Raw genomic sequence first — 26,787 nt, 5'->3', positions numbered from 1 at the left:
TCAACACTGATTTGAGCTGTTCAGATTGAGAAGCATGTTCTCAGTAACAAACATGAAACTAACTAAACAACATCGCAAATAGAGGATGAGGAAGAATAAATAGAGAGCAATACATGAAATAGTGCAATGATGACCAATTGGAGAAATTTCATGAGAGTGGAACGTGATAACAGTGCCACTACTTTACAAGTAGCATGTAAAAAATGCACGTCTCTATTTAAGTACTGTGGTGGCTCTGCATTGAGTATTCTCAAAAAAACGCGATCTCAATTTGATTTTAAAACTGCATAAAAACTGTACCGAGGGTTCAATACCAGGATGGGACATTCCTGTATGTTGTGTGGGTTTTCTCCAGGTATTCCGTTTTTCTCCCACATCCCAAAAACATGCAGAGCAGGCTGGTTGAACACTCAAAATTATCCCTAAGTATGAGTGTGTGCATCCGTCTCCTTGTGCCTTGTAATTGGCTTGACAGTACCCTCGTGCCAATAAGATTACAGAAAATTAAAAAGAAAAACAAAATAATTAGAATCTAGGCAACATGAAAAAAATTGTTATCACAATAAAAATTATCAGTCGATATCGATAATCATCACGATAACTGTCACACATTTTTTTCTTTCAAATTTAAAACGTCAAACTTCTGTTAATAAATGAATTACTTTCCTCTTTATTGAATTACAAAAGTTTAGTTTGATTTATTTAATAAGGGAGAGCACATATTAATGGAAATACTCATGTTCATTAATTAACATATATTTATGCTTGTAGCCGAGGGCTAATTTCCAGCTTTAGTCCCTGTGCAGTTTGAAGGTAAACTAGGACACATATATACATACATACATACATACATACATACATACACAACCTTACTTTATAAGTAAAAAGAATATATAATATGGTCATTTAAAAAGTATTTTTGTTGTAATAAGACATCTCCCTTCTTACACTTTGACAAGTAATGAATAAAACCTGGATACATTTTGATAGGTGTCTTTATTTTTATAAATTTGCCTTCAAAGCAAAAGTTGCTGTGCAATATGAAATAAATAAAATATCCAACTGAAGCCATCATCACCTTTGGCAAGCAGACAATTTTTTGCCTCACAAAAAGTAATACGTTTTTTATTTTTGCAATGTGTTCATTTACATAGAATAGAGAAACACCTTGATATCAAGTAAGAAAAATCTTACAGGCTGTCCTCAAATGAGGACAGTAGGTTAAAGACATTTTCAATGAGGCTGATCTTTACAGGTACAAGGGGAAAAAAAGTAAGAAAACGCCAGGGAGAATTCACTTGGATCTTTTAGTGGATCGGATCTGTGTTGTCCTCCATCTCATAATCGCACATTTTGGCTGTGTTATTGTCCTATTGCGTCCATGCTCTATGTTAGCCCCCATTGCTAACATCTAGAAACACGTTTCCCCTTTCTCGTCCTATGTGGTTGACGGGTGGTGTAATTGCAGTTTAAAATTATCCAATTTTTAAAAAAATATTTTAATATTGTTTTTGACAAAAATTACTGAGATTGGGATTTAATTTTGCCTCAAGGGATGGATGAAATTGTATTTTTTTTCCTGAGAGCGGGAAGGAACGGGAGTAAAAGTCAGCTCCCGATTCATACTCTAACCGAGACTTACTGGCTTTAAATTCTTAAGTATGTGTGATGACGTCTGCAGTGAAAGCAAATTTGTGTGCTACCGTTTGGTCCCAAATGACTTAAAAAGTATTTAATTATACACTTGCGTATGCCAGACATTTCTTTTTGGAGGGAAACTGCATTTACAAATCCAAACAATTGTGTGGATAGTGGCGTCTTCCATGCATCGTTTGATGCGTACATAACAATTATGAACGAAGAACTCAACTTATGCTGCATGTAAAAATAGCTCATTGTGTTGCATAAATCTGTCTTTGGTCGAGAGTCGGTCTGAACTTCCAGTCTGCGGTGAAAAAAGTGCTGCATGCTGAGCCTCAGTGCATTCAGGGAAAACAACCCCTGTGTGCGTGTCTGTGTGGGTGGTTGTCTCGTCCTGAATGATCTGCACAATCAATTAGGTTGCACATTTTTGTGTGTACATTTTGTAAGATTGGTCAAGTTCTTTCGGTGTTAATATTTGGTCTTTACACTTCCTTTATTGCAGTTCTTTTTATCCATTCATCAATGTGGCTGGTGGTGTCTGTTATTGTATTTTGTACTTAAAAGCATGCTAAAGTTTTGGGGTTTTTCTTTTCCAGTTGACAGAAATGCTCTACAAATCAACAATTAATCGATCGTTGAAAAAAAACGCTGATAACTTTGTGAAAATATGATGTAAAGTAAAGTAAAAGTAAACTTTGTGAAAATATGATGTAAAGTGGTACCTTATGAAAATCTCAATATAAGAAATATTCAGGTTACGAAAAGCCTCAATAGGAAAAATTTTTCTCTAGATACGGAAGAAATTCCAAGTTACAAAATGTGAAATCGCAGAAATTTAAACGTACTCTAGTAGAATCCTTTATTTCATCTTGAAATTTTCGTGATAGAGTCATCTCCCAACACTACACTGACATCCCTTTGGCTAGAAGGGATCTAGTTCTCTATGATGCCATTGGTGCACTGTAAGAGTAAGCGAGAGCAGACCCAAGCGGGGTAGTCACCACCGTGTATGACAGTGCAGAACAGCACAGTCTTGGTAGCCGCAAGAGCCTGCCCGAGCGGGGTAGTAGCCACCGGCCACAATTAGCAGTTTAAACTATTATTGAATGCATTGTCCAAACAACATTAAAGAACAGGAAGAACAGTGAGTATCTAGGATGGGGAGACACAAAACACCATATTTTCACACCTATAAGGCACACTTGAAAGTCTAAACTTTTCTCTAAAATGGTCAATGCGCCCAAACTGTCGGTGCATTTTGTCTGCACTAAGTTCAATTTTTGTACGGCTCTGACCGCTTGAGTGACTGGATTTATTTCTTGGCAGCACGCTACTAATTGGATCAGCCCTAGCGAACGTTCACCCTAAAAATAGCCTCCCAGCGCATTCCAAGCAGTACGGTAAATCCATTCAAATCATACCAGGAGAGTGGCAAGGCATTTGACTTCTGTGTGCTTGCAGCGCTTTTAACCCTCAAAAACACTAAATTCTTAAAGAAACAGCCTATCAGAGGTATAAAGAGGAAATGCCTGCCGTGAATGACAACACAATGCGGGTGTGAAGGCTTGGAAAAAGGACTGAAGCCATGGATCGAATACAATTCAACAGCTTTGCTAACGTATTGCTAACGGATGGCCAAAATTGTAGTTCGGGCACAATTTTGAACGGATTGCAGATGTCGATATAATAACAGCGAGGCGAATCAAAGGCTTAGGAGTGATGCATGTTGCGAGTTACAATGGATGGTGGATGACTGGGCTCAAGTGTCGGCCAGCACTGTTTGAACTTTCGCCAAAGCTGGAATCAAGTTCCCTGAATACACAACTCTGACTGAGAGTGCATGTTAAACACCAAACTTTTTATACAGTGGTACCTCGACATACGAGTGCCCCGACATACGAGCAATTTGAGATATGAGTGACATTTTTGAGCAAATATTTATCTTGAGATTAAGACACATTTTGATTAACGAGCAGACAGCGGACACGAGAGGCTGGTCAGAACATCATGGGCACTGTCTATCGCCCCGCAACTAACTTTAATGTCAAATCAAATCAAAAGCCTTTATTGTCATCATACACAGGTGCGTATAACGAAATAGGTGGTGCTACTCCACAAACTGGAGGTTGCAACTCCCTCGTCTAATGTCTCTGCGACCACTGGGCACAGCAGTGCATTTTTTCAGTGTTTTTTTTTTCCCGTTAGTCATTGCGAATGGCGTATATACTACTTCTCGTTGGCAAGTAGTCGTGCGTTATCCTATTGTGAGGACATTTGTGTGCATTATTTAGAAAATATTTTGAAGGGAATAGAAAAGCGAACAACGCTTGATAAGCTCCTTTCAGCTGCATCTGAAAGTCAGGGTGGAGGCGGGGCAAATAAAGTCAACCCGGGAGAAGAAAGGTATCAAAATTTTAAACTAAATTAGAAGTAAATTTAGTGTAAGGCAGTGCTTCTCAAATAGAGGGGCGCACCCCCCTGGGGGGGCGTGGTGCGATACCTGGGGGGGCGCGTGTAACCCTGGGGAACAGGATTTTATTTAGCCGTACTAGTATAAAGTGTAATCGCGCATCCACTACAGTAGCTGGCAGTGGCGCTCTCATTTATTTTTTATTTCAGGCATTGATGCACTTAAAATCTTTTCTGTTGCAGACTTAAAACAAGATTTAATAAAGTCATTCTTTGTAAGTTTGACTATATTTCTTTCTTTTTTTCATTTTCTTTAATGTTAATTATGATAAAATGTTGTACTTATAACAATTTTATAAAATGATTTTATTTATAGTCACGGTGGGAAGTGGGGGAGGGGGGGGCGAATAGTTTTCTTCTTGCTAGGGGGGGCCTAACAGAAAATAATTGAGAAGCACTGGTGTAAGGTTAGATTAAACTTATTTTTGAGTGTATCTGCATCGTAATCAAAATTCATTTAAATTTGTTTAATGTTATGTTACGAGCACAAAGCCGTGGAAAAAGTCCCCCCATTGTCCATCTCTCTCCCCTCCGTGAAATCCGTCTAATTTTAAATATATTAAACTAGCTAGATGGTGAATTAGAACAAATACAAATCTTTTTCCAATCCAAAATCCTGTTTTTGCTGTTTTTTTCATAGAGTTAGAACAAATTATTTGTTTTTAGTTCATTTCTATGGAAAACGTTCATTTGAGTTATGAGAAAATCGACATATGAGCTCAGTCCTGGAACGCAATAAGCTTGTATCTCAAGGTACCACTGTATCAGAGTGTACCTTTGACCTCAATAAAGCATTATCAATCAGTTTTGCTCGTTCTGTCTTAAAAAAACACGCTAGTGGCAAGCCTAACATACGCAATCGGCAAACATGAAATAGACACGCTAGCGGCTAGCATAATTTACGCTAGCCCAGTGTCATGCTAGCATCTTATCAGATGAGGCGTCCAATGTAACGACAAAAAACAGAAAATATACCCGCAATTGAGACAGCGCCCTATCACACGACGCATTTAATAGGTGTGGAAATACAGTATCTGTATTTCTTGGCCGTCTGCTTAATATTATAAACCCTCACTAAATTTGTGGTCTTTTTACTTACTTGGGTCAAGAGATCCCAGGTTGAATTCTTGGCCTTATCTGGAGTTTCCAATTTTTTTTCATCGCCTTACGTGAGTCTAACGTCTTCCTCTTACATTACAAAAAAAGCAATTCGTTCAGTGTACGCTGTCTGTTAACCCAGTTCAGTTGGGATACCTTAGTTCCAAGTCATCATCAAGAATAATGATGATAGCTGGATTAGAAATGGGTTATATGTTCACTTGCATGTGTTTTGTTGACTAACTAAATTAAAATCCATCTTTGTCTGTGCTCCACCCAGCAGTAGATCATGACCAGAAACTCTCTCTGCAAAGGCAGCACCACAAAAGGTATATATTCAACCTGTCACAAATCCCTAAGGGCAACGCCGTCACCGCCGCTGAATTCCGCCTCTACAAAGAGTGTGTAAACCGAGCCTACCACAACGACACCTTCCTACTCAGAGTCTACCAAGTTGTCAAGGGACATTCAGACAGGTAGAGCACTGTGCACAAAACGTTTTGAGTAAACATGCTGTAGGTTTTTATTGAGAATTAGGCACAGGCACTTACTGTCTGTTCCAGAACCCTTCTCGGGCTCAAAGGGATCCAGATGGAGATTAAGATATCCATTTTAAGATACTGGCGATCGTCTATTCGTCCGTGCTGTCAATAGGTTTCTATGTTTATAGGGAGCTGCTTCTTTTCTTGTTTACCCTAAAATGGGTTCTTTTTAATCTCCAGCCTAGAGGTAAAATCTTTTGTTTTCCCAGATATTTTCAGACAACTTTAAGGCATGTATTGTACTGTATTATTTTAGAGTTTTTTCCCCATTTTTTAGGATTATTCATTCTTGGTTGGTATGATTAAAAATGTTATTTTGACCAAGAAATGAAAAATAGTAAACTCACGGATTCTTTTTACCGAGTGAACGACAAGATAACATTTTAATAAACCAGTGTAATTGTGTCATCTGTTCAGTCACTCTCCCTGTAGACTTATTTTTAAATAGTGTCTTTGTTTCCACATTATATTCGGATAAAAGCCATATTTGGTTGATTTGCAGTCACACTTTCATTGCGACACGACAATTATCTCATGCATGTCATGACAGATATCAGTTCCGATATTTGGCATTTTGACGTAAATCGTGTCGGCAGTTTTTTTTATATTTGACTGGCCGATATGAAGAAATCCATTTAAAACTGAGTTATTTCATGTTGGATGTCTCGTCTGTACTGTGGCACCGCAATCTGCCTATTGGAAACACAGCTTTTTTTTTTAGCTTGAGGACCATTTCGGGCCATGGAGATAACAGTGAAAGAGACCCAAAATCCATAGACAGGGAGTGGGCCAATGAGCTGAATCTGTTCTTTAACAGATTCAATTCCTTCCCAACTCCCCTGACCCGCCAGACCAGAAGCAACTCTCCCCCTCTTTCTCCTCCTCCTCTTCTTCCACCCTATTCCACCGGTCTCTACATTACTGTCGATCAGGTGATCAAACAGCTAAAGAAGATCGGGGGAAGGAAGGCTGGACGAAATCTCCTGTTCTTGTGTGTATAGACAAACTTGCCTCACCCGTGCCCAACACACATTTTATACTATTTTTGTCGTATCCCAACACCTGTGTTAAAGTGGCTAGATCAGAACTTCCACGTAAGCCTCTGATACACTGAATTATATTATTTCACCATTTTATACAATTCAATGAATAAAAAAATTTGAGTGTTGATTCTCTTTCATACCAATTATCTCATGCATGTCATGACAGAGACAGACCCCCAATTCAAACTGGCAAGACTGGTTGTGAGTACTCATTTTTCAGGAACGTATTACAAAATATTAAAATGTAATTTAAAAAAAGATAGACGGGCTGTAAAACACGAAAAAAAAATAACAGTGGACAGAGCTACTGGCTTCCGCGTGACGGTGCCATCTTGGGGAAAAAGAGGTTAATTCTATCGGCCTGAAAAGGTTTGGCTCCCTGGGGTTCGCAGTCTTTGGAACTGGGACCAGACAGGTAGTTTTCGACAAGGTGGGGACCTTATGCAAACTAAGGCTGAGGTTGAAAATATGCAGAATAACTTTGCCAAGCTGATCCGCAGAGTCTCTCAGTAGTCTGGAGCTGGTCTGAGGGGGTCAGGGGAGTGGGGGAAGAAATGAATCTGTTAAATAACTGATTCAGTTCATTGGCCAACTCCGGGTCTCTGTCACTGTTGCCTCCATGGCCCGAAATGGTCCTCAAACTTCTCCATACCTCTTTGGTGTTGCCTCTCTGGAGTTGATTCTCTAGCTTCTACATGTAGATCAGGGGTAGAGAACCTATGGCTCGGGAGCCACATGTGGCTCTTCTGATGGGTGCGTATGGCTCTTGGCTAAAATATGGAAACCAGTGGTGAGAGTCCCGAACGCACCAATAGGAACGTCGCGTCGGGACTGTGTCATTGAATTCACGGTGCACGGTCTACTAGCCGAAAGACATTTAGCCAACTGTCATCTGGCCGACGGCCACCTCGCCGAGGTGGCATCTGGTCGAAGGTAGAATTAGCCGAACGACTAATTGCCCGACCGACTATCTAGCCGAAGAACATTTAGCCGGCGCGCTCGCCCCCGGTCGTGTGTGCATTTTTCAACCTCGGCCTTTGGGCCATATACGGCCCGTTACTGATAACAACATTCATTTAGAATAACAAGTTACAGATAACATTCATTTAGAATAACAAGGACATTTATTCACGGCCCAAAATATTAGTCATAACAGTAAGTACTATAATGACAGAAGAAAAAAGTAGGAATAACAGTAGATACTGTAATTTACACCAGCGTAGAAAACATTGAGATTGATCTTTGAATTATGGTTCCCCGCAAATCATTTTAAATAGATATTGCCTAATTAGTTAGTTAGTTGTCTTTCCCATGTGAATTGCACTGCACCTCCCAGTCAGTGGTCTCAAAACAGTCCTTGAGTACCATGCTGGTCTCCTCGGTCCAATCTTTGTATGATCCTCGTGGTAGGTATTATTTTTCTCATTATAGGGATGTCGGGGGGGGGGGGGATCAGAAGGACCAGGTTGTGATCTGAGCGGCCCAGTGGGGGCAGGGGGACTGAGCTGTATGCCTCCTTTGTGTTGGCATACAGCAGGTTTTTTGTTCCCTGGTGTAGCACTTCACATACTGGGTGAAGGTGGGGAGAGTAGAGGCCAAGGAAGCATGGTTATCGGAGATAAGAAGGAGAGAATGGGGGTTTGCTGCCGTGACACAGGAGCGTGAAGCAGCTTGTGAGCGACTGTCGCATAGGTGGAAGGAGGTATATACGCGGTTATTACGATAACGTACGAGAACCCCTGGGGGATGTAAAACGGCCTGATGCTAACAGCTACTAGCTCGATATCTCGAGTGAAAAGTAGGTCCTTCCCTGTAATATGCCCAGGGTTAAACCAACTACGATTAATAAAAACAGCTAGTCCCCCACCAATCTTCCTAACGCTCTCCTTAACATTTCTGACCGCCCTCACCATCTGAAAACCATCCAAGGAGATGAGAGAGTCTGATGTTAGTTCATTCAGCCAGGTTTCCGTGAAGCACATAATACAGATTTTACGATATTGTCGTTGTAGTTTGGCAAGCGCTGTTGCTCTTCCATCTTATTGCGATCTTACGTTCCCCATAATAATAATAGATGGAAGGCTGGGTCTGAAACGTCGGTTTCTCTCCTGACATTTTTGTCCAGCTCTACATCCTCTTCTCTTCCTCTTTAACTCTGCGAGGAGTTGGGGCATCCAGGTGTTGCATATCGCCAACAGCTGATCCTTTGTGTAAAACAGTGGAGGCATGTTTGAATGGGTCAAAAACGTAATGTCCAGAATTTGCAAAGATAAACTAAACTAATAGATCAAAGACTGCCTCTCGTACAACTTGAGTCTTGAAGTAGTCTTGAAAATAAAGTTGTAAAACATTAAAGTATGGAGTATAAAATATAAAGTAAAGTAACAAGTAAAATCTTAACAGAACAAATGTTAAAATAAAGGATAAAAAAGCTGTAAAAACAGAATACAAGTACTTAGGGAGCTACTGCAACTGTCTGCCATTTGAACGGCAAAGAATACCAATTTTGTATAAAATATTTATGCAAGTCATTGTATGTATGCGAAAAAGAGACATGAAGACATTAAAATGAAGAATGCCAAAGACATTATCCAATGGGGTGTAATAGTGAGTGTAGATGAGGGCAAACAAGGCAAATTGTCAAGTATAATTAAAATAAACAACTACATTTATTCAAACATTCAAATAAAATAAAAACACAATTAGCTTATTTTTAAAGGCTAAACGTAAGTGCTCCTACAGCTACACTTCCAAAACCCAAATCGAATTGATATGTAATGTTTTATTTGCCAAATTTTGAGGTTCAATTTAGACACATTCTCCTATAAATTTGTGTTTGTTATATTTATTCTTACTGTTTGTCATGTTCTTCATGTCCAGAGAGGCTGATCTGTTCCTGCTAGAGTCGCGTAGTCTGTGGGCACTAGAAGAGGGTTGGTTGGAGTTTGACATCACTGCCTCCAGCAACCTGTGGGTGATGAGTCCTGTGCGCAACCTGGGCCTGCAGGTTAGCGTGGAGACCAGTAGTGGTAAGATATTGAACTATCCAGCCTCTTGTACCACCAGGCATATTTTACCTTTACGCAGACTGTAAAAAAATTGTTGGCAATGGGTGCAAAAATAAAACAGCAGCACAGTAAATATAATTATTAAGGAATTATATAAATGTTTTTACCACTGTTAGACTTCATGCTGCGCAGATGGACCCAATTCTATTGGAACACTAACGTGAACCTTAAAAACATAGACTAATAAGTAATAAAGTAACAACTGAAGAAAACTTAGGAGGGGAAACACGGGGGGCTAGAGGAAAACAGTCACTCATTGGCCGGTTGGGAGGTACGACAACATGGTCGGGCACCTCGCCCAAACTCTGGAGGGGCGATGATGGCGGTTGCTGCCTTGCCCGGGAAGGGATCTTGAGAGGCGACAACGGCGCTTGCTGCTACTTCACCCGAGACTAGCTCTGGATGGGCGCAAACCTCAACCTGCAACCAACTATAGGGTTGTAGGCCTCACCCCAGAAACAGCCTGTAGGGTCACAGGCCTCGCCCTGGAAATTAAACGGACCATAGAAGGATGCATACTTGCCTAGCCTACAACAAACCCTGGAAGGGTGCAGGCGAAATATCCCGGAATGGACCCTGGAAGGACGCAGGCATCCTCGCCTGGAACGGACACTGGACGGGAGGAGGCATCTTTTCCCAGAACAGACACTAGACGGGTACAGGTAGCCTCATCTGGAATGGATGCTGGAAGGTTGCAGGTGTCCTCACCATGCCCACAAGAGTTCTACAGTTAGGGACCATGGAAGACGGTCCAGGAGATGCTGTGGCGGAAAAAATGATGGTGAAATTGGGATCAGGAAATCACAATCAGTGTCCAGAATATCAATTAAATCTAGGCCGTCCTCACACACGAATAGGCACGAATGTTGATCGGCCGGGGTAACTGGAAGTTAAACTGGTCCTGCCAGGGACAAGCAGAAAAAAGACGTCTTGAGCAGTTGAGAAGGCGGAGAACTGGTGGATAACGGGCAGTCAGCCGTTGGCTTCCTGCTAGGTCCATGGCTTGTTGAATCATTCTGTTAGGATTCAGGTGGCAGAGTTGGACCCAATTGCAAGGAAGCATGCAGACACAGAGAATGATGGTGCACTAATATAAACTTTAATAAGGTATACTTGTTCACTAAAATAGAACCTAAAGACAAATTCAGCGACAAAGTAACAACTAAAGAACGAAACCAAATTTAAGAGAGGAAACGGGGGAGAGAATGGCATAGATAAGCATGAACAGAACATACGATCCAACAAGGTGAAGACAAAGACCAAGAGTTTAGATAAACAGACGTGGGTTGATGAGACAATTAGACACACCTAGATAACACAAGAGATATCAAGCAGAAGAAGGGGGGAAAAGCCAAGACTACAAATTTCAAACAAAACCCCCCTAAAACTAACACCAACATACGGAAAATAAAATCACATCTGAAATAGAAAATTGTTAAGTTCTTCAAAAAACATGCTAGCGTAACACTAGGTTAGAGTATTTTATGCTACCCGCTAGCAGACCTAAGTTATGCTATTCTCTAGCATATGTTATGCTATCTGCTAGCAGACCTCTGTTATGCTATCCGCTAGCGTATGTTATGCTGTCCTCTAGCATATGTTATGCTAGCGGCTATTTTAAATTAGGCTTGACGCTAGCATATTTTTTTATAGACAGCAGTAGCAAAACTACATTTGATAATGCTATATTAAGGTAAAAGGTACACTGTGATATAAAGAGTTCACATTCAACATGCTAGGCTCCACTGTCAGTCAGAGTTGTGTATTCCTGGAGCTTGTTTCCAGCTTTGGCAAAAGCTCGAACAGCAGTGCAGGCCGAAACTTGGGCCCAGTCATCCGCAATCCATTGTAACTCGCGACATACATCACTCCCAAGCCTTTGATTCTCCTTGCTGTGGTATCGGCATTGACAATTCATTCCAAATCGTCACGTAACTCGTGCGACGCTGCCTGCTCGATATACTATGTTGGCCCTCCGTTAGCAATACGTTAGCAAAGCTGTTAAATTGTGTTCGATCCACTGCTTCAGTCCATTTTCCAAGCGTTTACACCCGCATTGTGTTGTCATTTACGTCAGGCATTTTCTCTGTATTGCTCTAATGTGCTGTTTTTTTTAGTATTGAGAGAGTTTTTGATGGTTAAAAGTACAAGTCAACACAAGTCAACTGCCTTGCCACTCCCCTGGGATGTTTTGAATGGATTTACCGTAATGCTTTGAATGCGCGGGGAGGCTATTTTTAGGGTGATTGTCCACTGGGTTGATCGCAATAAGTAGCATGCCAGCAAGAAATAAAACCAGTCACTCAAAATTTTAGACTTTTAGGTGCGCCCTATTGGTGTAAAAATACAGTAATCACCCTTAAATCACTCTCTAACCACTAATAAACTGCAATAAACTGTAAAAAACAAAAAGGAGGAAGATTTTGAGTTGTTCACGCATTAGAAAGTCCAAGGCCCTTTTCAAGTTGGGGACAAGAACTAAGGGAATTACAAACAACTTGACAATAAGAACAATACTTATTTCTAAGTGTGTTTGTGTTTTGTAATCTAAGTTTATGTTATGTTATGAGTGCGTTGCCGTCCGTCAAGTCCCTCCTGGCCAATTAGAACAAATAAAAATATGTTTTTTTCCGTTGTAATATCCTGTCTTTGGTGTTTTTTTCAGAGGGTGGGAACGGATTAATTTGTTTTTAGTTATTTTCTATGGGAAAAATTTATTTGAGATACGAGTAGATTGACATTCAAGCTCAGTCATCATGTTTGGATGTGCCATCCTGGAGACGTTGGACATCCATTGTTTGCAATTTCTACAGGATTAAGAAATCGCCTCATATTGCCAGTCAACATAATTAGCCAAAACCATCACTAGAGGAAAACCAGCCTAACAATCTCAGGAGGGAGAAACTTGAAATGGCCTCCTCATGTAAAACCAGTTTGGAGAGTGTTCTACTTGTTGCCACTGTAGTGCACCTGCTGTTAATTTCATGAACACCAGTACAGCTGAGAGTGCGCTCAGCTGCTTAACCAACCAGAAAATTAGCAGACATGTTTACTTGCTTTCATACAAGGCCCATTAACAAAAGTGTTCCTTTAATTTTCATGAGCAGTGCACTGGAGAAAAGTTACATATTTGGGGGGCAGTTTTTTATTTGATCAAAAATCAAGAAAAGACATTATACATTGAAATAATAATAAAATCGAGCTTAACTGATGAAATAAGGACATGTCTATGTAATATATCAACAGTAGTTTTGAAAACATTGCCTCAACCACAACAAAAGATGTTGGGATGGAAAAAAAGACTTAAGTTGCAGACCCAAAATAACAATCAAAAAAGTTCAAAATACCATATGGAGAACTCAGTAATATTTTCATAGCATGCAAAAATCTAGTTTTTAATTGACAGATGGCTGCCAAAGCCTTTCTCAGCTTCAGGAAAAAAGTGGGCATAAACTGATTAATTCACAGTCCTAGGCCGTCACAAAAAATTGTTGAGCTAAAGATTTGCAAGTCTTTTCACACTACATTCTTCCAAGTATTAATTGGAAAGTGTGGCACAGAACATTTGACCGTAGACTATTAATGTGTTTACAAAACTTGTTTTTTTTCCCATGACAGGGCATAGGATAAGTCTCAAAGATGCCGGGTTGGTTGAGCGTGAGGGCGATCTGGAGAAGCAAACTTTCATGGTAGCGTTCTTCAAGGTCAGCGAAGTGCACATCCGCAGCGCTCGCTCTACTGGCAGCAAACGTCGCCAGCAGTACCGCAACCGATCAACACAAACACAGGAGGCATCCAGAGGGCCGAGCCAAGCAGGTCAGTCTGATGCCCGTCGTGTCAACTCGAGCAACCTCATCGCATTGCTCAACTGCCCGCAAGCCACTAGCAGACACCAAAATGACAGTATACTTACCCCAGTTGATGAATTTTTAAATATAAAACCTGGTTAGGCATGTGCAACTTAGTGTAGTACTTTAGTATAATAGAAACGTTCCAATAATAACCCATATATTTTATCTTCAATGTTCTAAATTACACTGACATTACAACTAATTATTTATTTGGATTTATCATTCCATACACTAAAAGGACACTGAAATGTGCAGTTTTGTTTTATTGGGTATACGGAGAGGGGTCTCAGAAAACCAATCAGTATCTGCCTTTTGTCTCTTGCACATCACCTTCTCATAGTCTCAATTAGTTTGTCAATTGTGGCCTCTATATATTAGTCCACTCCTCTTCAATAGCTGTGAAAAGTTGTGTTTAATTGACAGAAACAGAAACATGATATTGTATACACCAATCTACAGCATCCCAAACATCAATGGATGATGTGTTTTGAGAGTATGCTGGTAATGCAAGAGCTGGGATGTTTTCAGTCTCCAGGAATTATGCGCAGATCCTTGAAACATTTGTTATCATGCTGCAACGTGAGACGGTATTCTCTGACGTTGATAAAACAATGGACCTCCAGATATCGTCACAGAATTTTTGTATATTCACAATGCCTTCAATAAAATGCACCCATGTCCTGAATCCATATCAGAGGCTTGCCATACCTTAGCTCAATTGCCATCATGGACCACTCCATCCACCCATTCAAAAATGCTCACCATTACAAAGTGAACATATACCCAACCAAGTTGGTTCCAATGAGGAACTGAAGTCAGGATCTGTCCCCGTTGAGGAGCATGAGTCTACAGACAAGCTTCCCTGAGACAGTTTCTGACCGTTCGTGCATAATTTCTTAGGTCATGTAAATAGATTTTTTTCTTGCAAATTTCTGAGTGGATGGTATCAGATGGTCATGAAGGTGAAAATGCAGAAAATGAAGGTTCTTTTTGTGGTGTGGCTTTCTGAACTTGTAAGGCTTATTGGATATAACTGGATTACCTAGAGAAAAACCATGCAAGCTCCACACAGATAGGCTCAGACCTGGTATTTACCTTCAATCTCATAACTGTGAGGCCATTCTTGTTGGCACCGGTGAGGCAACTTGCAGTCGCCGGATTGATGGCGCTCAAGGAGGCGGAGAGCTAACAAGTATGAATATGTCATAAATAAATGTCATAAATGGGGCTTGACTGGGAAGACGGACTTGTGGAGAAGCACTATACAATTTCGTCATTGGTGCTGAGGGTATGATGACTACTGGGCTTTTTGTCAAGTCAATGATGACGACAATGCCTATGTCTGATTTTAATTTTTTCATAACACTAACCACCAGGTGAACAAAATACAAGACACACACAATAGAATAAATGTAACAACAACAAGACAAAACTACAATCACAATGTTACTTGCCGTAATAATATTTAGTGTATTATTTTTTACCTCTCAAGTAGTGTTTTAATCAAATTTAATGTTTAGGAAAATAAAACAAAATATCAGACAAAGTTAACTCAAGTAAACATTAAATGCAGTTTTTCAATTTTGATTATATTCATAAAGTGAAAATAATGTTAAAAACTACCTTACCTATGTGAAAAGGTACTCTTTAATATGTGAATATGAATACTCTGTGTGTGCACCTTGGCAAAAGAAAAATGCGACACCAGGGTTTTAGGAAGGTAATGGGAGTCGGGCTGGGTTCTGAAATGGTGGTATTTTACAACCATCCAGGGAAGGGAATTACATCCCTGCAGACGAGTGGCCTTTCATTAAGCCTAGCTAGTCATTAGCTGCACAGCTAAAAGACACTAACAGTATTGCTTAAAAAATTGTAAAATACAGCACTTGGCCAGCTGTTCTTTCTTTCGTTTTCCCTCCTTTACCCTCCCCGATCTCCTTTTGTTTACCGGTCGAGTAATTAGATGAGGCAAGGCTCCAACATGGGGTTTAATAACCTCTGTGATGAAAGACGGGAAACGAGATAAACTTCAAGGGAGGAGTGAGACAACATCAGAAAATCAAAGGCAAAGATGGTGTTTTCCTAATGGCTTGGGCTTTAAGGACTCTGTCCGGTACATCTGAGTCGAGTTCAAACGGTGCACTGAACTCAACTCAAATTCCAAATTAGTTCTGATTGACGGCATAAAGCCTTATCTCTGAAAGTCTTAAATAACACACTTTGATATGTGTGTTTTTGAAACAACGTGCTAAAAAGTTATTTATTGAGATTTTCTCCTTACAGAAGGTGTCAGAGTTATATTTTTCTGTGGATGGCGGGTCATGTTAAACTTATTAAGAGTCCTACTAATTTCAATAATTCACAGAATATATCCAGTACACAGTATATTTCCAACAAAACTGTTATGTTAACTCAATCATTCATTACAGAGAAACATTTTAAAAACATGGTAAGCATGTTGTGTAGTAAAGATTACCACTATAATTACTCACCTCTCGGCAAAAAGTAAAAGTTTTGATTTTGTTCTATCTAGCTCGCGATTTCTCATCTCATTTTCTGAACTGCTGTATCCTCATTTGGGTCGCGGGGGTGCTAGAGCCTATCCCAGATGACTCCGGCCCACAGCCTGGGGACACCCTGAAACAGTGGGCAGCCAATTACAGGGCACAATGAGGCAGACAACCATGTACATTCACACCCTTACCTAAGGGCAATTTAGTGAGTCCAACCAGCCTACCATGCATGTTTTTGAGATGTGTCAGGAAACAGGAATACCCAGTGAAAACTACTACTACTACTACTACTATATATAATAGTTCAATATACAAAGACTTAAGTTAAGTTATTTTACCATATGTTAGTGCAGATAGGGTATATACTCGCATACAAGCACCATTTGTCGGACAAAGTAGATGATTGAATCGAGGGTACGGCTCCTATGCGGATGAAAAGACGACATGCATGCAACTACAAGGTGACAAGGACGAAACGCCATAAGCAAGACAATGCGGCTGATACAGTCATTTATTTCCAAATAGGGAAGAGAAAAACGATAAAACCTAAAACAAAATTCATTTTGATGTCTATAAATGAAATTCAAGAAAATATAAACCGTATCTTGCATGAAAAAAATCACTTACTTGTGTCTGCCACTGCTCGATCATGGCGTTGGCATCTTACGTAAGTAAATGGGCTCTGACTGGCCAGACACGAGTAGATGTGTTCGTAGTGTTTACCATTTCAGCACATCCCAATACAGTAATACCTCCACATACGAGAAATTTGAGATACGAGACAAATTTTGAGATACGAATATTTGAGAAAACCATTTGGCCAGGCTGCATGTCCCTCGTGCAAGGATCTCTACGGGCACTGGGCGGAGGGAAACACAAAGTATTCAAAGCAAGCCCGTGCAATGAAGGGTAGTACACAGAAAAGGCATATGACGACAATCGAAATAATCAACTAACATGATTAGTGTACGGGGGACTGAGCTGGCTCATCATTAACCTCTTTCCCTTGGTTATTGCACAAGAAGGTTTAAATTTAGTGTAGCATAAGATTAAATATTTTTTTAAGTGTGTGTGTATATCGTAATCTAAGTTCATTTAAGTTCAATTTAAAGTTTATGTTACGTTACAATCACATGGGTCAAGTGACTCTCCTGGTTGTGCTTATGTTACTTCCTTTTTGAATGGAAATCATTGTACATTTGTGATTATGAAATGAAACAAAATTCAGGTTTTTTTTTTTTTTTTTATTACTTGTTTGAAAGATAGCACATTTGTACTCCCTATTAGAACTATGCATATGAAGGGGAAAATTGTGAATCAGGGGGCGGCATACATAAAATATATATAAAATTGTAAATACAACAATTTTAATGCAATTTCTAGGGTGCGAGTTGTACCCGGGGGCAGCATATATGCGAGTAAATACAATAAATAAAATTAATTCTGTTTCATTGTAAAAGTGATTTTATTTGATTTTGAATTGAATATTTCATCTCATTTTACACTTCTATTGTTTCTTTTGTTGCACACATAAAAGATGTTCTAGTTTATTTGATTAACTTTCAATAACACTGGAGTTTACTTGCTAGTAAATACCAGCACGATTATCTCAGCAAAATATAACTGTATGCAGGTAATCAAGAGTCCAGGAAGTCACCAGACCAGTCTTAATTATAATGTTAGTTGGCCTCATGCTGCAGTATTATTACTTAATGAGTCTTTTTATTTCGATTGATGTTTCTTTTAGACATCAAGTAGAATACACTGAACTGTTCCCAATTTGCTTGTTTAAAGTTTCACTTGCTAATATTGTATAGCCAATTTTAAAAGTTTTTTTCCATCTTTGCTCTCAGTTAGGTAAAGGAAATAGAAATTAATGGAGGGCTCATGGGAGCCAAAGCTAAGCAGTAGCTGCTGGCTGTTAAATTTTTACTGGCAATAAGGGGTGATGAGGACATTTATGGGCACCACAAATGTGTACCTTTTCACTTAATGAAAGCGTACTGTTAGTGTACATGTTTAGAATGTCCATGCTTATTGTCTGTAGCTACTACCATTTGCTAAATAAATAACATTTTAATGCAATGCACACAGGGACTATAATGTTATGTTTCTTCTTATACGAGCTGAATGATAGTAATTGATTTTGACACCAATGACGTATCCCTACATCTGCAAGAAGGCCTTGGTATCACCAAATAGAAATCTGATTGGTTAAAGCAACAGTCTTATCAGCGCTTGTTCAATGCAGCAGAGCCTGTAAAACTAATTGTGAACGCCTTGAGGCAGGTTTCTGACCCTGGCAACAGATATTGCCTGAAATGTGATTGGTTAAATGCTTCAATATGAAAACACATCTGGAAACAGTGCAGTCAGGGGGAAATGCAAGGTAGCTGTCAGACAATTTGGAATTATTTTATAAGTATTTATGGGCAAAATATAATTAACATCAGTCTGTGATTCAGATATTTCTTAGGCCAGCAGAGAAGGCCCTGACGGCACACCACTGCCAAATTGAAACACCGATAATGTAGTCGACATTTTGCTCTATAATTCTTGAGTTGAAATCTTAAAAGTTGTTGAAATAGGTCATCCAGAAGCGAAGTACTGTGGGACCTCGGTTATCATGGGTAATGGGGACCGACCGGGAAGTAGGGGCGCCCCATCAAAAATGCCTCATCCCCCCCCCCCCCCCTGTATACAGTACACCATATAGAATACGGGTAGAGAGAGAGTGACATTCATGTTATAACAAAAAAAACCTGTAAAATATGTTGTCTGTTTACAACAACAATTGAGGGTCTAGAACACTGTTCTACCGAACAATTTACTGTATTAAAATAGACCTCCATAAAATCTGAAACTGTATTAAAATAGACCTCCAGAAATCGTCAAAGTGTATTAGAATAGACCTCCATAAAACGTGAAAGTGTATTTAAAGTGGATTTCCTGGTTCTCATGAAAAATGTCGAAAAATCGACTAAGTCAAACGGCGGTGTCTCAGAGAGATTTATCCGAAGATGCACTCTCCTCGGATAGACTCGGGCGAATGTCCCGCTGAATTTCCTGGTTCTCGAAAATGTTCTAAGTCCAAAAATTTTCTAAGTCCGAAAATGTTTCTAAGTCAAACGGTGGGACGCCAGAATGGTTCAGTCCGAAGCATGCACTATCCTCGGATAGGCTCGGGCAAAAGTCCCGCTGAATTTCCTGGTTCTCAGAAAAAAGGCTGAAAACGGCGGTGTCTCATAAAAATAAGTCCGACGTGGTGCACGGTCCCCCGATCGGCTCGGAGTGAAAGCCCCGGTGAATTTCAATGTAATATTATTATTATTATTTTTTCTCCCAAAAAAAACACGCGAAGCTCTGAAGCCGCGATGGTGGAACCGCGAAGTAGCGAGGTCCCAATGTACGTTACGATTCAAATTTCTCAAAAGTTCACAGTATACTTAAACTCTGACATGCACAAGCACATGTCTCTCCAGGATAACTAGTGAAAAGATGATGCAAATTAAACTTCCTTTTTCTTCTCCAACTTTTGTTGAATATTTTAAATTGTTTATATTATGTAAAGTTGGTCTATTTAGTAATCATGAGAAAATTATACATTGTTTGAGGGATAATCCTTTTTTTCCCCAGAATATAATCGCAGTGATCAGAAGATGGCCTGTAGAAGACATGAGCTCTATGTTAGCTTTCAAGAGCTCGGTTGGCAGGTATTGACAACGTGCGGCACACTTCTAACTAATAGCTTCTGGTAACCCGGGTAAACCCTAAACCCTCAGTCGTATTCTGTGTTTTTACAGCTTTTTTAACCTTTATTTTTACGTTTTATTGTCTCTTAAGATTCTACTTGTTACTTTACTTTATATTTTATACTCTATACTTTATTTTTTTACAACTTTACTTTCAAGACTCAAGTTGTGCGTGAGGCAGTCTTTGATCTATTAGTTTAGTGTATCTGCAAATTCTGGACATTTTATTTTTTGACCCATTTAGCCATGCCTCCGCTGTTTTACACAAAGGATCAGCTGTTAGCGCTACACAACACCTGGATGCCCTTGGACCTGGACCTCCCTGTGGAGTTAAAGAGGACGAGAAGAGGATGCAGAGCTGGACGAAAATGTCAGGAGAGAAAGTGACGCTTCAGACCTAGCATTCCATCTACTATTTTGGTGAACATAAGATCTATCCCCAATAAGATGGAAGAGCTAACGGCACTTACCAAACTACAACGACAATATTGGAAAATCTGCTTCATGTGCTTCACGGAGACCTACTGAATGAACTAACCCCAGACTCTCTCGTCTCCTTGAATGGCTTTCAGCTGGTGAGGGCGGACTGAAATGCTGAGGAGAGCGGTAGGAAGAAAGGGGTACTTGGGCGCTTGGTCACCGGACGTTTGGTCACCTGGACGTTTGGTCGCCCGGACATTTGGTCGCTCGGACGTTTGGTTGCCCGGACATTTGGTCGATGGACGTTTGGTCGCCTGGACGTTTGGTCGCCGTTAGTCGTTTGGTCGCCAGTCAAATGGTGACAGAGAGTAAGTACTGTTGAAAACAGCTCTCAACAAGAGGTTAATAACTAAATATCTACTGTTGAATTATGAGAGAGTTTAATATCTAAGTAATGTTGAAACCAGCTCTCAAAATTATATTCCCAAGAGTTTAATATCTAAATTTAGACATAAACTCTCTCTCATGAATCGAAAGTAGATATTTAGATATTAAACTCTCTCTCTCATGAATCAACAGTAGATATGTAGATATTAAACTCTCTCACTCTCTCATGAATCCACAGTAGATATTTAGATATTAAACTTTCTCATGAGTCAAGAGTAGATATTTAGATATTAGTCTCTCTCATGAATCAACAGTAGATATTTAGATATTAAACTCCCCCTCTCATGAATCAACAGTAGATATTTAGATATTAAACTCTCTCCCTCTCATGAATCAACAGTAGATATTTAGATATCAAACTGTCTCTCTCTCATGAATCAACAGTAGATATTTAGATATTAAACTCTTGTGAATATAATTTTTGAATATTCTTGTTGAGAGCTCTTTTCAACAGTACTTACTCTCTGTCACTATTTGACTAGCGACCAAAAGACCGGGGACCAATGGGGACCAAACGTCCGGCGCGCAATCGTCCGGGCGACCAAACATCCGGGCGACCAAACTTCCGGGCGATCAAACATCCGGGCGACCAAACGTCCGGCGACCAAACGTCTGGCGACCAAACGTCCGGCGACCAAACGTCCGGCCAGGGAAGATAGGTGGGAGACTAGCTATTTTTATTAATAGTATATGTTGCAGCCCCGGGCATATTACTGTCATGGAGCAACTTTGGACTCGAGATATTGAACTAGTAGCTGTTAGCATCAAGCCGCATCAGTTCTCGCACGTTATCGTAATAACTGCGTATATACCTCCTTCCGCCAATGCAGCAGTCGCTCGCGAGCTGCTTCATGGTACTGTGCCACGGCTGCAGATGTCACACCTACAGTCTCTCCTTATCTCTGGTGATTTTAACCATGCTTCCTTGGCTTCTAATCTCCCCACCTTCATTCAGTGTGGGAAGTACCACACCGGGGAACCGAAAACTGTAAATCAGGTGATATAGTAGCTAAAGATCGAGGCAAGGAAAGCTACCGGTCCAGACGGCCTCAGCTCCAGACTATTGAGAAACTGTGCGGATCAGCTGGGCGAAGTGATTCTGCATATTTTCAACCTCAGTCTGCAGAAGGTCCCCACCTTGTGGAAAACTTCCTGTCTGGTCCCAGTTCCAAAGAATGTGAACCCCAGGGACCCAAACCACTTCAGGCCGGTAGCATTAACCTCTCACCTGATCAAGACATTGGAGAGAATCTTCGGAGGAATCCTCAACAGACCACTCAGGTGAACATCCAGGATACAGACATTGAAATTTTGGAGAATTTTAAGTCCTGGGTGTTCACCTCAACAACAAACCGAGAGTAATTAAATCCTGGCAACTGTAGAAAATGTTTGCCTCGCAGATGTTCGTACATAATGATAAGACAGAGAAAACGATAAAACTGAGCAGCCTTGTTCCGTCTGAAGTCCAGGATGAGTTCCATGGTTTTGGAGACATTCAGCGCCAAGTTGTTGAGCGAGCACCACTCGCTGGGTTTATGGACTCAACGACAAAAAAAACCAGTGGAGTAATGATGAATAAATAATCAATGAATAGTTATCGATAAATTGAGTAATAAGCAAAATAATAAATTTTAATTTTTAAAGAATTGAAATTCAACCTATGAAATTGCATAATTTTTTAATAATATATAGCTTGTCAGTGACGTCTGCTACTAGGATGGACAGATTTTGGCTGGATATTTTTATAACATCTTTATTCGGAGTATCACAAAAATGCTTTCAGGGGATTCGAATAATATTCTATGCGTGGATGCAAGTGTTTTTTACTTGGGCTACTTTAATTGATTTTAAAATTATGACAATGCCCAAGCTATATGCTGCTCTTTCTTTGGCTGTTTGGTTTAAAAGCACTATTAGCACACGGAGGTCAACTGCTTTGCCACTCTTCTATTTTGAGTGATTTACCGTAATGTTTGGATTCGCGGGTGGGCTATTTTCAGCGTCTGCTCATTTGACTGCAAAAACACAAACGTCCTCTGACAGACCGCAGTAGGAAAACTACAGAGCCACTCACGCCTAAAAAGTCCAACTGTCACACACTATGCGGAATAATAAAGCACAACGAAAAACAGCAAGACCGAGTAAATTAAAGAATACAAAGTACTACTATGATAAATAGAACCATTCAAAGGCTGGAGGCAATGAGGGCAGGATCAGGCGCACACAGCGGTAAGCAAGAGCAATCGTCCGACAAGCATCTGACAGTGATTGTTGTCATTAAGTACTGGATGTGTTACCCAGTCTCGTCCTTATGGCTCAATCAGCTGCTGAAAAGACACAGAATATGACAGAGACGTACACAAAGAAACGTGTATGTTGGTTGGGCCATTACATGTATGGATGCGTTTTCTTACTCTTGTCTGGACGCTTGAAAAGTGGCGCTCAAACCACATTTTTGCCGAAACAGTATTGTCAATCTTGCCCTCCGACTCAAAGTGAAAAAGTTGTGATAGTGATAATTAATACATGTTGTGCTTGGGACTTTATTTTGCCGTAATGTTGCGTCCCCTACCACGGTCTTCAGTCGTCGTACATGTTTGCTGCTGGAGCAACCCAACCTCGGATGAGTGGGAGAAAATGAATGAATGAAAAAATGTTGCACACAACTGTCTGTTTCCTCTTACCTTCAAAATTTTAGCTCAACAATTACATTTTATCATCCTAACGTCATTTTTATGGCAACGCTTCCAATGTCTTAGGACTGGATCATAGCTCCTGAAGGCTATGCTGCCAACTATTGTGAAGGAGAGTGTTCCTTTCCTCTCAACGCTCACATGAACGCCACCAACCACGCCATCGTACAGACTCTGGTACAAGCAACTCATGCCAAGTGTTGTCTAATGTATCAATCATGATACTAAATCATTGATTAATTTTAGGTGCATTTAATGAATCCCGAAAATGTCCCTAAACCGTGCTGCGCCCCAACCAAACTTCATGCCATCTCCGTCCTCTACTTTGACGACAACTCCAATGTCATTTTGAAGAAATACAAGAACATGGTGGTACGAGCCTGTGGCTGTCACTGACACACAACTTGCTAAAGTGGGGACTATGGTAGATAGTTGGATTGGTCATTGATGCAGTTACTCAGGCCTGTACAGGAGGTTCGGTATTGAAAGACGAATGAGTAGTTACAGTTACGTATGCTATTGCTGTCTAAGCATTGACTTGAAAAATCTGACTAAAATATGAAGTATTTTCCCCGCACAGGATAGATAATCCCATTCTCAGGATAAATTTTACTGAATCGACGCATTCATCCAAGTAACGGATTATCATTAATATCACTGTAAAGTGATCATTCAGTCAATCCAACACTTTGGTTGGAAAATACTTAACAAAGATTAAGATTGAAGTAAAATTATTCTCCAATAACAGTTCAAAGTATTATCATACAATAACCTGTATGTGGTGAACCTGATACAGGTTAAACGTTTCTCGGTTCCATTATTGCAGTAAATGTCATGGTTAAATGCTTTATATAAGGGGTGGTCATTACGTAGATCAAGATCTACTGGTAGATCTCCAAGGAACTATCGGTAGGTCGCCAAGAAACTATTGGTAGATCGCCAATGTACTGTTGGTAGATCACACAACAATAACGGTTTCATCCCTCCCCTCTGTTGGTTTCCTAAATTATGCTCTTATGAATTTGGCATGTCTGCAGTAAACTTTAGGATTAACGGAGAGTGGATTTTCACCCCCGTTCTTTGCCGCTCCCATACATGTTGTCTAATGGCAGGTATATCAACATAAATAATTGCTGCGCTTTATCAGAGGCCTGTAAAAAAGGTAGTTCGTGGAATGTTAACTCCTTGAAAAGTAGATCTTGGAGGACAAAACTTTGAACATCCTGTTTTATAAGATGCAAATAGTTATGATTTTATTTTTCTTCACATTGACTTCAGTTAATATTGCAGTGTGCGACTGGCCTTCGTAACTCGCAATCAAACAGGTTAATGACTAATGCAATTAGGGTGCTCAAGATTTTATATATAGTGGGGCTGGAGCAACTCATGCAAAAACAGAAACAGCGATAATCTATTAAATGCATCAACACATTTGAGTACTATGTAATTGTCACTGGTTTAAAATTTGCACATAGTTTTTGCGAGTAGACGATCCCCTACTTACGAACATTCAACTTACGAACAAACGGTACACACAAACATGTCTGCAAATAGCGTTTATGTCGAAAAAATGTCCGTAAGTTCAATTTTGTTTTGCGCGCCCTTTTCTGAGTAGTGCTTCTTTCTGCCGCTAATACCGACGCTTGGCGCTATGAGCTCAGCTCACCCAGCATCCACCTTACTCTGCCCAGTTCGTTGCAATGCGGAAGTGCGTGACATATTTCCAGTGCGCAAAGATCCTTTTTGATTTCTATCATTAATTATCTCGTGCATCCATTATTCAATATGGTTGATGAAAACTGAAAGGCTTCTAGTGAGGGAGGTGCAAGGAAGAGGCAAGCCATTTAAAAATGAAACGAAAGTGGCAAAAATAAAGAAGCTTGATGCGCGTGAGAAAGTGGTGAGCATTGATTGGGAAATTCCCAATCAATGCTCACCACTTTCTCACGCGCATCAAGCTTCTTTATTTTTGCCACTTTCGTTTCATTTTTAAATGGCTTGCCACGGTCGAACGATTCAAGTTGTATTCCCGGAATACAACTTGAATCGTTCGACCGTCAGTACCATTTATAAACAGAAAGATCGAGCAGCAGGACCCAAATATTGAACGGTGCACAAAGGTTGCAAATCAATTGAATAATGCCGTACAGTGCTACCGCATCATTTATGATGAAAAAAGAAGAAAACTGCAATCCTCATTAGATAGCTTCTTTAGGCCAGTTTCTCGTAAATCTCTCTCTCTCCATCTCACTAATGTATGTATACAGTACTGTATGTATTCTCTCCATTTTATTAAATGTTTTTTTTCAGTACAAACCAATGCTGGTTACTTATACAAGCCTTAAACATACAAATGCACTTATATAAACCTTCAATATACTTATATAGGCCTTAACATAAATTATAATACAAAATGTAGCACTGAATCAACTTCAATTTGAACAATTACAATTTATGAACACTTTCAACTTATGAACAAGGGCTCGTAAACCAACTCATTCGTAAGTAGGGGAGCGTCTGTAACTTTATTTTTTTTCTTTTTCAGAAACAGACCTCTTAATTCACTTTACAGGGTCTTTAATGACAGGACATATGGTGTAAAAAGTAAACTTGTATGTTTTAAAAAGTTAAATATTATTTTTCTTTGGTGTTCTTGCAACATATATTTGACTTCTCAAATTATATTCCACTCCCAAAATATAAAAAAGACTGAACCACAGAATCTGCAGGCTATTTTAGCTGCACCTTTCTCCAAATAAACCCCCCCAATGTCAATATTTGTGTGTTCAACTTGATGCATGTTGTAGCAAATGGGATGTTGTGGTCGAAACAAGTAAAGAATAAGGCCTTCTCAAACAACACATGGACTTCTGTCGCTACATTCAGTGCACAAAGTCACCATTCTAGCAGTTTATTTGATTTTGTTCATGTGAGGGTCATTTTTTTTAAATTCAACATGTTACTGCCCAGTCATTTAGAGAATATATTTATAGTTGAGTATATTGGAAGTCAAATAATTGCAATCTTCATACTTTATGTACCTAGCCAGCAGTGGCGGTCCGTGCATTTTCTCATAGGGCCTTCAACAAATAATCCAACCCTCAAAAACTATTTTATGGCTATAAAACCTCGACTGTAGCTACAGCTGCGACACATAATCAATAAATCAATTCACAAAAATGGGGTAAAATCCACTTCCTAGCAGCATTTATTGATTAAATACAAATACTGGAGCTTTTCAGACATT

General features: G+C 39.9%; 1 protein-coding gene across 2 annotated transcripts in view; it reads left to right on the top strand.

Moving 5' to 3' along the window:
• The window catches only part of bmp6 (bone morphogenetic protein 6), a 42,143-nt gene extending 16,691 nt beyond the window's left edge, over nucleotides 1-25,452 (top strand). Inside the window, exons 2-7 of one of the 2 annotated variants that reach the window (XM_077735550.1) lie at nucleotides 5,495-5,687; nucleotides 9,677-9,825; nucleotides 13,483-13,680; nucleotides 19,865-19,941; nucleotides 23,607-23,717; nucleotides 23,787-25,452. In XM_077735550.1, the coding sequence (XP_077591676.1) occupies nucleotides 5,495-5,687; nucleotides 9,677-9,825; nucleotides 13,483-13,680; nucleotides 19,865-19,941; nucleotides 23,607-23,717; nucleotides 23,787-23,936 (878 nt within the window). In that variant the 3' untranslated portion in view covers nucleotides 23,937-25,452. Of the gene's footprint in view, nucleotides 1-5,491; nucleotides 5,688-9,676; nucleotides 9,826-13,482; nucleotides 13,681-19,864; nucleotides 19,942-23,606; nucleotides 23,718-23,786 lie in introns of both variants that reach the window. The other variant, XM_077735549.1, reaches the window with a different exon arrangement.
• The last annotated feature ends 1,335 nt before the right edge of the window (nucleotides 25,453-26,787 follow it).

This window comes from Stigmatopora nigra, chromosome 16, assembly GCF_051989575.1.
Source record: "Stigmatopora nigra isolate UIUO_SnigA chromosome 16, RoL_Snig_1.1, whole genome shotgun sequence".
Classification (NCBI taxonomy): Eukaryota; Metazoa; Chordata; class Actinopteri; order Syngnathiformes; family Syngnathidae; genus Stigmatopora; species Stigmatopora nigra.
The sequence above is the reverse complement of the archived record's forward strand: the minus strand, read 5'-3'. Positions and strand labels throughout refer to the sequence as shown.